Raw genomic sequence first — 11,243 nt, forward strand, 5'->3', positions numbered from 1 at the left:
ATGACAATCTCAAAAAATGACTGAAGGGTAGGTTTCATCACAAGCATACTCAAATCAGAGAACAAAAAAGGATCAGCAGTAAACAAATGCTGCTCAAAAAGAAAATGTTGAGTAAGTAGATAGTGAGTACTATGTTCAAGTGGTCTGATTAATATGGTCTTACATTTAGTGCAAAAAGAATAGTAAGTGTAAAATTCAAATCCAGCACTGACTTCTTGTGCTGCAGAAATCTAGTCACGTTTCATGAAGTTTTGGCAAAAATATTTTAAAATAGTGTAAATTTATCCTGCAAATCTCTTTTCCTTTCTAAGCCTGGCTTGGTGTTCCTTATGCTTTTAGAATGCAAATTCAGTTGGACCGGCTTTTCCAGATTCTGAGTGTTTTAAGAACCATTAGTGTTTGCTGATATAATAAATAGAACAATGTAACAAAAGGTGTGCATAGTCCAATGATGGGAACGGATAACTCTAATGTCCCTGAAGTGCTTAAGGTACATGAAAATACATAACAATGCAAAAGTTAATGTTTCCTTAGAGCCATCATTAATTTTATGTTTGCTAATTGTGTTCTCACACCATAAAATAGCCATTCCCTAAGAAATATGGCAAGACAGAATTGTTTACTTTATAATGGCACAGCCAGAAAATTTGGAACAGGAAAGATGGATTTGGATCTTGCTTCCCATTTATCTCCCACACAGGAAGTGCCTAAAAGCATTTAAAAAGCTATATGCTTACAGGTGTTATATAATGCATGCGTAAGGATACTGAGCAGCATACATGAAAACAGAAAAAATACATAAACCAGAACCATTACAATCTATATTTTCTTCAGATGCAGTGCTGCTCTGTTTTTATTCTGATAATATCACAAAGCTGTATGTCCAAAGTCTTTATAGCAGACTGGCTGGCCACTCCTATCTGTGAACTCTCAGCTCTGAGTGAGTCCAGCTCCAGCAAAGTCAAGGTTCCCTTTGACCTTGCGACATCAGGAATTCAGCATTGCACCTATTATGTGCATCTAATCCACCAAATAACTGTTGCTCTTACATGGTTTGCAATGTATACTTGTGTGTACTTCAAATACATGCTCTTTGTGGACAACCTCTGCAAAAAACCACAATCTGTATCTTCAAGGAAGTTTACACAAAGATACTGAAGAAAACCATGAAGATTGTTTGCTCTCAAATGTTTCTTATAAATAAATAATAGAACAGGCTGGAGGACAGCCTGAGGGCAGCAGTCAGGACCAGAACTGCCTGGTACCAATCACCATGTGAATACATGAAGGGGTCTGGTCTCTACTATAAAAAGTTCATAATTAAAAAACAATTAAAATTAAAATACTGTATTTTAATAAATAATTTTGAAACATGAAATCTTGTTATTGTTAAATAATATAAAAGTTATTTTTATGCTTTCAAGGAGAACATCCTTGCTCGTCTGTGCAATCTTAGTTGGGCACCAGGCAGGTAACTTCAGAATACATGAGCATTGTTTGTAAATGTTGAACAGGCAGAAAAATCAAGATGCCTCTTTTCAGGAGGTTAAGGTGAATTAAAAGAATTTAGTGCAAGTTCCTGCTTTTGTTTCTGCCCTCGTCCTTTTTCATACCAGAAGCAAATTAAGTGACTTGAAAAATTGATGTGAACGCTAAACAGAAATGTACTTTGGACTCAGACAAGAAGTTAACAGTTTGCATCAGTAGTATTTTCAATCACACTAGTCAGAAGTGAGGTTCTTTGTGGTATTCTCTTAATCTACCCTGTGTTCTAGATTTATATTGCTTCACTGGAACTAAAATATTTCCAGCCACATTCCTAAAGGGACTTTGCCCTTGCATGTTTCCTTTTGGGCATGTGCAAATGCATTTTGTATAGATGCCTGCCACTGTGGTGAGCACAAACAAACGTTAGGCAACTAAATGCTGTCATTTTCTCAAGTTGGTCACAAAATCTGAAGTCTGTTATTAAACATGTATTTTTTTTAATAACCATAGAAAGGTAAATATGGAGCCTTCTCTGCATCACTGCGTAAGTCACGGGGTGTTCCTGTATTACACTGCTAGTGAAGCTCTGCACTTTAACATGAGGAAGTTGACATAAAATCTCAGTTCATTATCAAGGGTTTTTTTAGATAGCTGCAACATTGACTTTGTTTGGTCTCAATTACCCGTGCAGTTAACATACCTGATTGCCTCCAATGGACACTTTATGTAGATGTGGCTACTTCAATAAAATGTCCAGAGAGCCATCCATGCATCATCTCTCCATAGACCTAAGTGACTTCTTTTTCTGCAATATACTTGATTCTAGATGTATTTTGAGTATCTATACTTACACCACAGTCCTTCTTAAAAACTATAAGGTGATAGTTTGTTCATTAGTTCCAAATTAAATGTGTATCAGGTAATTAATATGCTACCAATCCTACACAAAGTCCTCCTTGTAAGTGCTTTCTTTCCAGACTCACTCTGGAGAAGGTCCTTTTTATTGTCTGTCTGCAACAGAAATTATCACTTCCCTTCCACTCCTGGCATTTCCTTGCATAAATGTTGATCCTTTTCAATGCCACAATCACTGTGATCATTAAAGCTTTACTAGGGTAGAGTCACATGTACTCAAGCAGTGAACATCCTACATAGGTAGGAGGTTCTTAAAATACCAAAGCAATTATAACACAGTAAACAGTTTGTGTGATCGTCATTGTAATTTCACAGGACGCTTGATTATATTTTTTTTTTAGTTTGGATAAAACACTCTCAAAATTATGCTTACAGATGAATTTAGGCTTGATTTTCAGAATATGAATCTGCACAAAATTGAGAATCCCAATAAAAGGGTCTTCTGCCATTTCAGCCTTGTCATGAGCTAATTACTGTTGTTTGCAGGACTGTTAAGGAACCTGCATATCTTCTGGTAAGGTAGTGCATACTTACTCCTACCAGATTACTACAAAACAAGACATCTTGCATATTTGCAGCTGTTTTCCATATAAACTTCTGGCAAAGTAAAAAATGGTCAAATATATGCAAAAAAAACCTGCCGAGCTGTTATGACTGCAACTTTCTGTAAGATGTTTATGGGCTTTCCCATCTGTAAAATACACCTCAAAGTTGTTTCTCGATGTGAAAAAAACGATTGTTGGCATCTTCATTTCACGGAAAAGGGGAAACTATTTCCCTTGTGCCTAAGCAGTGTGGTCTCAAATGAAATGGAAACATTTTAACTTTCTGTAATAGCCCTCTAAATAACAATGCAGCTGAGCAAACAGGCTTTGTAAATGGGATCTATTAGGATTTTATTTGGCTACTGGAGTGCTGCCTCTTGGGCAATATTTCAAATTCACAAGATAATATTTGCAAAAATGCAATAGATGGAAATAACGAGCATGAAGGAGGAAAATGAAAACTAGTTTTATGTTTAGTAAGTTAGAGTGTCCTACATCAAAGACTAGCAATGAATTCCAGGAGGCCACTACAGGTGGCTCCAACCTAGAAAATGCTGAGGTAAATGTTTCTTGGAAATACTCCTAATCGAAAAGAGCAATTAATATTAATGTAATAGCAATTACTCTGCCAGACATCATGGTAAACTAAAGTCAAACTGAGAAGAAAGTGCCAAATAATCCACATACATGCTTTTGCTATGATAGTCTCCAGGTAAGGCTTAGCGGCAAGTACAATATGTATTTTTAAAAGAGCTCCACCTGATTTTCCTGCTATGCATAGATTCAGGAGTAACTATCATACATGGCTTTCATATATAACGCATGTATTTTTGTCATTTGCCAATGCTGTGTCATCAGAACTGAGTTCAGCAGAAGGCTCAGGAGGGGGCTCTGCAGGAAGTGCTGGTGTTTGAGGAGTGTCTTCTTCCTTGGTGTCCAACTGCACGCTTTCTTGCGACTGACCATCCATGCAGTCCTTTTTGGACAACGGGTGAACTGACACTTTTATTGCAATCTGTTGAGGTGGTTCATGCAGTGACGATGCGTCAGAGTCCGCTGTGGGAGAGTCACTGCGCTTCAAAGCATTCGGGATCATATACAGCTCATCTGTTTCAGTGGTTTCCTGGCCTTCTGCTGTCTGCCGTACAAAATTCTGTCCTTGCTCCTCCAGACCGACAACCTCCATAATTTCTTCCATTATAGTCCTGCAGTTCATGATGAGAGGTGGCAAAGGTACACTCCGAGCAAGCTCTTCAATATAGCGAGCAAATTCCATGGTTTTGAACTGCGTTACTTTGGCAAGCTCGAGCGTTTTGGCTGAAGTGATAATTGGGATACGCTTCGCAATCTCAAAGGCTTTCTGGAGTTTCTCTGCCCCTTCTGTTCTGAAGAATTCATTGATTGCTTTCTCTGTTTTCTTCAGATGACTGCTCATCATACATAACCGAGTAATGTTCAGTATCATAACAATGGTAAAAGCTACAAGGCAGACAATCATGTAATAGATTCCCATATCTCCGGAGGTAAAAACAACCCTCAGTGTCACAGTGTTGTTAACACTGCCATACATATTAGATGCGACACACGTGTATTTCCCTCTGTCTTCAAAAGACACGCTGGTAATGTTTAGTAGCCCATTGTCAAGAAACCACCATTTTCCTGCTGGAGAGGAGACAGAGTAACTTAATTAGAAGTATTTTGTTCACATGATCAATATAGTCTTAAACATCAGCTTTGTCAAACTGGCTTCAGATTTTGGAAGAAGGAAATAATGTTCACAAGAAGACAAAGTATTTACCATCACAAAGGTCTATCTGTCCCTGAGACCCTAGCTGTGTTATTATCAAATCCCTGACATCAACTGTGAATAATCAGATCATGCCCTAAAAGTCTCATTAAAAAATTAGTTAATATGCATGACACCTATCACAATCTTAGGGTCAGTTAAGTTACAAAGATACAACTACTTACCCCAGAGAGTGTCCCAAACACATGCCACACTTCCTCAAAGAACAGTAACAATGGGATTGTGAGGCAGAAAAACCTACTAAGCCCTCCTTGTTTTGTTCCCCAACAATGCATTTTCTTAAAATTGGGTTATTTTTGGTGTTTTGTTACAGTATCTCATATAATTCTGTTAATGTAAACTTTTAAAAAAGTAAAATTTCAGACATCATATACTACATTGCCTGCCCTCTGAGGTGTTCAGAATTTAATTTTGAATTATGATTTAAAAAAAGGGAAATAGGACAGGAGGAGTAAGATGGGTGGGAAAGAGAAAAGCCATGACCAACTAAGAGAATATCTTGTTTGCCGGTGCGAACTTCTACACACAACGGTGGACCTTCTTTTACTTTTACATTTCTATCAGTGTAATATAATTGATATCTTTGGTCACTATGTGTAATTGTACATGTACATTTCACATCCTTTGAACCTGACACAGCAGAACCATTTAGCTATTAAACTGAGTTTGAAACAACATGTTAAAATCCAGTGCTCCTATCACTGCTAAAGTGATTCAAGATTCAGCTAGTTACTGTGTTTGCCATTATATATTGATAATGAATAGGATTTTTAGTTCCCCAAGTGAGCTTCATTTTTATTCAAATATCACTACCATTGAAGAGCTGAGGATGTGTATTTTTCTCCTTATTTGGTGTGATACAACTTACTAAATTGTAACTCTGCTATAAAAACCATGATTCAACTCCAACAGGAAAGCCTGGTATCAATTCTTTCCTTCAGGTAAACCCACCCCTGGAAGTGTTCACATAGTGGAGCGAACAGCCAGAAAGTGTAGGAGTCCCTCTGTGCCTTCTGAACACTTCATACAGGGAGATATCATACAGAAGATTTCCTTGTAACACAGTGACAGAGGCTGATGTCAGCCAACAAGATCATCTAATACATACTGCTGCTCAGAGGCAGACTCAACTGTTTTCAATCTCTGTAATGCAATCCCAAGCCATTCCTGACAGGTATCTCTTGAAGGCAGTAACAGAATTTCGATAACCTTCCACAGCAAGGAATTTCAGGCGTTTACCTATTTTTACTATCAGAAAGTTGTTTTTTCTTAAACCTAACCTAACCAGCTGCAATTTAAGTCTATTAAGGCAGCTGAACAAAGACACAGAATCTGTGATTAGAGGACTAAACTTGCACAAAACCCCTGTGCAATGCATGTAAATCACAAAGCAAGGATTGCAGTCCTGCCACAGATCGGTATATACCTTGCTTCTACATTTATTTTATCCTTTGCATGGAAGTTCTTTTGTTGTTAAAAAGATTATTCTCTTTTTTTACTTTATTTCTTTCAAGGAAGAATCTGTGAGCAATTCTGAAACTCATTAGTCAAAAAAAGCCTTTAATTCAGAGTAGTTATGGGCTTTTACCATTTTGGAAGTTTTTCTAATTAAACATGGCTTATCCAAATCGTTTTTTTACATTATCTCCAGAAGAAGCCTATGTAGAAAGTATTCCCACAAGATTCCTGCCTCAGTTCCTGTATGGACACTTCTTAATTACATCTTTTTATCCTCTTACTTAGAATTTTGAACTTAACTGAAACACTCTTTTTTGCTCTAGCTTAATTCTTGAAAACAGCTGAATCACTTTGCCTGAAATAAAAAAATATAGAATAAATAAACAGCTCAGTCTAAAGCAGACCTGCACATAAAAAAATTACCCCAATCTACTAAAGTTAGGCAAATTCAGAGGAATACTCCGTTACAGAGGAAATGTCAGCATCTGTAACAGATGACACTTCTTTCTCCACCTCTAGAATATGAAAAAATAAGAGTATTGGCTGCTCAGTATTTCTTTGAATTGCAATGTTGGCAAAGTAGGTCTTTATTAATTGTAAAATGACAAGACGCCTTGCTGATATATCCTGGCTCCAGCTGTTATAAATGACATAATGGCATTGAACTGTGACTCAATGACTGGGTCTGTGCCAGTGGATCCTGGCAGATAGTATAAGCCTAATGAGAAAATGATTAGAAAAGGTATCATTGCTGGGTTTTGGTAACAGTTCAGTGCCATACTCAACATAACTATATACATAATAAAGAAAGGTCTTGTGCTAGGAAACATTTCTTACGGGAAGACAGCCAGTTTCTTAAAGGAGGAAGTGCACTGTTGAAAGTCTAAGTTAAAGTGATGTTGTCATAATACTACATCTGCAATTTTTACTGACTTGGTTGAAGTTTTTGCTCACCTACTTGAATGTTTGTGTTAGTAGCTACCTCTCTCAGTTGACTGTACAAAGACCTAAAGTTAGATGCCTAACTAAAGGGGAAAATTTCTGTTAGTGAGCCCTAGTAAAACACTTTAGCGCACTAATCACAGTACGTTGCCGTGACAGCACAAATTATATCTGAAAGTCCGCTTACTAGCTCAAGTAGTTCCTTTCTCTAGCTTTACTTAGAAAATGATAAAATACTGTAATGTCAAACATAACCAGTTATGCAGTATGCTTTGACAGATACGCTATGCTGTTGCACATCCAGCTGGGTCAATCATTACTCCCGTCATAGCAGAGTTCTCCCTCAGGTCAGCTGTTAGTTAGGCAAGCTATCTTGCCTTTAGTATGAATAACTAAGAGTTTATTTCATCATGCTGTGAACAAAGCAGTCAGTATGGAAGGATTACATGAGCAAAACACCTTCCATCCCTCCCAAAACATTCCCTAGAAGTGTAACTAGGATTATCACTCAAACCTTCCATTTAAGGAAAACAAGCTCATGAGTAATTAAGGTCTCTGGCAAATGCAACTGAAGAGTCTTAACTAAAGCCAGGAAGGCTCAAACTTGGCTTGTCCTTCTGACTGCTGTCCTATATAGGTTTTCCTGTTGGTCATTCAGGGCATCTCCCATTTCTCACACTCCCATGGCACTATGCATAAAGACAGGAGGCATATCAGGGAGTTCGCTGTGTTGAATTCATGCCAACAAACTATTCCCATATGTCAAGAGAATCCTCCTTTAAGTTGGAAAATAGCTTTTTAGTCTTATTTGGTGCCAGAGAAGAACAAAATAGAACAGAATGGGAAATAGAATCAAACCGGAAATCTTCCAATGAAAAGAAGCTTGTCTACACCTTCTGTTAAGTGCTTCAGCTTCTTGCTATGTGTTGCTATAAATAACACATTATAAAAACGTTATTGTTTTCTTCCAAGATAGGCACAACAAATTTATGACTGCCACTGGGCTTTCATATATTTTCACACAGGAAAACACCACAGTCAGGCCATTAAAATCAGGTTATTGGTCAACCTGCTGAAATCAGAAGTGTCTCTGGACAGGCTATATCAGTGAGAATACTAAGATCTTACCTTTATTCTCCTCCTCTTGGAGCAGACGGCCGTTGGAATTGTACCATCTGTAATGTGGACTAGGGCTACCTTGGACATTGCAGTCGATCAAGGCACTACTCCCCTCCTTGACAATAATATGGTCGATGCGGGAGATCACCACAGGCACAGATCCTGTGTTCATGTCAGTGCGGTTGAAAGTGCTATTAGTCACATCCTCAGCAGTCGTCAAAGCTGCTAATAAGATGACAAGGTGTGTGGTAGGCAGAAAGTACAAAAAGTGGTGGCTGTTCAGTATGTTCATTTTTCTTCAGTGGTATACGCAACTGGCTGGGAACTGGGATCGGTTCTGTTGAACGCAGGCCCTTGAGGTGAGGGGGTCACAGGAGAGTTCTACTTTGATCCGTGCAATTTTATGTTTAAAATATCCTATACAATACATAAATAAGTACAATGAGATGGCATGTATAAACAAGCCATTAGATGTGCTCTTTTAAAATAGTGACACATCCATTAATGCATTTCACAATCATCAGCTCAGTGTCTTGTCTAAATGCTAATGTTATCACAGTCCTTATTCTTACTGGAAAAAGATGCATACATTTTCCTGACAATAGTGTTGTTCAGAGTGGCAGGCGTGGGAGAAGGCTTTTATCACGTAGACACTTAGCGGCAATTTAGCTACAGCCCTAGTTACAGTTTTATGCCAAAAGTTCTACAGATTTTTCTTTTTCTTTTTTTTTTTTTTTTTAACAATTGCAAAATCAACAGGAAAAACAAAGGTACAGCACGTTAAAGCTGTCACTACCAGTTCAGTGCTGCAACTCTGTCACGTGCATGGAATTGTTGAACATGGTGTAAGAAAGAACTGTTCCAAGAAAGGTTTTTGGAGCTGATGTTGGAATCCTTAATATACACAATTTTGTCCAAATACAATAGCACATACAGCAAAACATCTCAGACCATTCACTTTTCTTAAGCTACTGCATTTTTTAAAGTTTTCTGAAATAAAACACAGCATGGAAAAATATCCTTAAAAGAGGATATTTAGTAGTTGATCAAGTCATTTCAATGTCATTTTTAGAGCAGATTTAGAAAGAAAAATACTTGTTAGTGACATAATTATGGGTACGGTTTCTTTGAGATACAAATGAATTTGGGACTTTTCCATTCCTTATGTGGCATTAAGCATTTTGCCTGTATACTTTTTGCACACTCTCACTAGAATATTTTCCCTCAACTAATCATCTACAACGAGCCCTCTCTTAAACAGTGATTTCAGTTTGTAGACAGAGGAGGGAGGGGGGTTTACAAATGTGCTCTCTATTGGCCTCATTATGCTCCCAGTGAACACAACTGGCATTCAGTACTGACTGAGGGCACAATGTTGGCCTCAAAATGAGCACCTTTGAAAATTTCACTCTAAGAGTGAAAGGGCCGCAAATGATGTTAAAATTACATCAGAGTATCTAACTACATTGGTTTTATTCATGTTTTTGCAAGGTAAATAATTGAAACTTAGTGAAACTTATTAGTTAGAGGAATCTACCTGGAATCCAAATATAGGTAACGGTAAGTATTTAACAAACTTTCCCCAAATGAACATTTTACTTGCAAAACTGTTTACATTTCATTAAAAATCTTTTTGACACTATGGTAACTCATCTACCTTAGCATGGAAAATGACTGCTGACAAGGTTAGGTCAGTTCCATATAAAAAGGAAACGCTAAAATCAATCAAACAAACAAACAAACAATCCCCCTTCCCTCTTTTCTTCTTTATTCAAAAAAGAAAGAAAACATTACTGTCTTTCACTGGTAATATTTGACTTAGGTTGTTTTCTTCTCCATCCCCTGTTCTCTGTAAGGCAATGAACTTGATTTCATACAAATAGATAAAACTGTTATTAAAAGAGCAAAATAGCTTCCTCCATTTTGTAGGATGAATCATTACTAGAAATAACAAACAAAAATTTTTTTAGATAAACTGCATGTATGGCATGGATGCCTGTCACAACTCCAAGCCTGCCCTCATTTTTCTCTATTTTTCTCATTATTGAATGTGGAAATATTTGTCTTGAACAGCCAGAATAATTTTTAACTTTAAATTAATATGCAAATCTCATTTGTCATATTAAGCTATATAAACAATGACTTCAGAAATCCATTTCCAATTATGCAAAGCGTGTAGAGCCTGCACTTTTGAAGTTCTCTATAAGTAGAGCCTGTCTGAATCTGCACTGTGGAAAAAATCCTTCAATTCTGCCTATTCACTTCAGTAACTATTTACATCTCCTTTCTACTACTCCATTAACCTTGGAGACAGCCATTCTTTATGGTTACACATATTCACTCTGTAAAATATTTCTGTACAGTGTAATATATCTGCACTGCACCATACAGAAAAGCCAAAAGACACGTCGCACTTCCTGGCAAGGGAGCAGGAACAAAGACTGGCTGGATTAAGACAATGGGAAGGGCAAAAGAACAATATAAATTGATTAAGCTTTGTATTGCTAATTACTGGCTGTGGCTTGTTATTATTGTATTTGAGCCTACCATATTTTTTGATGGCAGAAAAATCAGTAGCAATCAAAAAAGGTGTTTAGCATGGAGAGCAGTTTGTATTCCAGAAGGAAATGAAACAGCATCGCCCCAACAGGTGAAGAGAAAATCTGTAAGGAAGGACTTGCAGTGTATTGGGAAGCTCAAGGCAGTTGGTGGCCCACTGAATCCCTACAGCACAGGGATGATGCTGTGGATGGATGTTTGGAACGTATGTGATGGCAGTAACAATGTAAGGCATGCCTATTCTGTACATTTACCTGTGTTTAACGCAGGGCAAAACATGAAAGCAAAACCCATACCTTTATTTAGCAATAACAAATGTGACTGGTTCTTAACATGGTCAAAGGGCCAATTACTTGTCTCAAAATAACAATGACTCCCTCACTCTGGCATAGCATTGAATCATAAATAGC

At 37.5% G+C, this 11,243-nt stretch overlaps 1 protein-coding gene across 1 annotated transcript; it reads right to left on the reverse strand.

The window, feature by feature from the left end:
- Nucleotides 1-3,703: 3,703 nt before the first annotated feature.
- MFAP3L (microfibrillar-associated protein 3-like) lies at nt 3,704-8,566 on the reverse strand. Its single transcript, XM_009583764.1, has 2 exons — nt 8,284-8,566; nt 3,704-4,607 (listed from the first exon to the last, which is right to left on the reverse strand). Exons 1-2 carry the CDS (start codon nt 8,564-8,566, stop codon nt 3,745-3,747), a joined length of 1,146 nt encoding a protein of 381 aa, XP_009582059.1. The 3' UTR covers nt 3,704-3,744.
- Nucleotides 8,567-11,243: the final 2,677 nt, after the last annotated feature.

This window comes from Fulmarus glacialis, unplaced genomic scaffold (assembly GCF_000690835.1).
Source record: "Fulmarus glacialis isolate BGI_N327 unplaced genomic scaffold, ASM69083v1 scaffold18618, whole genome shotgun sequence".
Classification (NCBI taxonomy): domain Eukaryota; kingdom Metazoa; phylum Chordata; class Aves; order Procellariiformes; family Procellariidae; genus Fulmarus; species Fulmarus glacialis.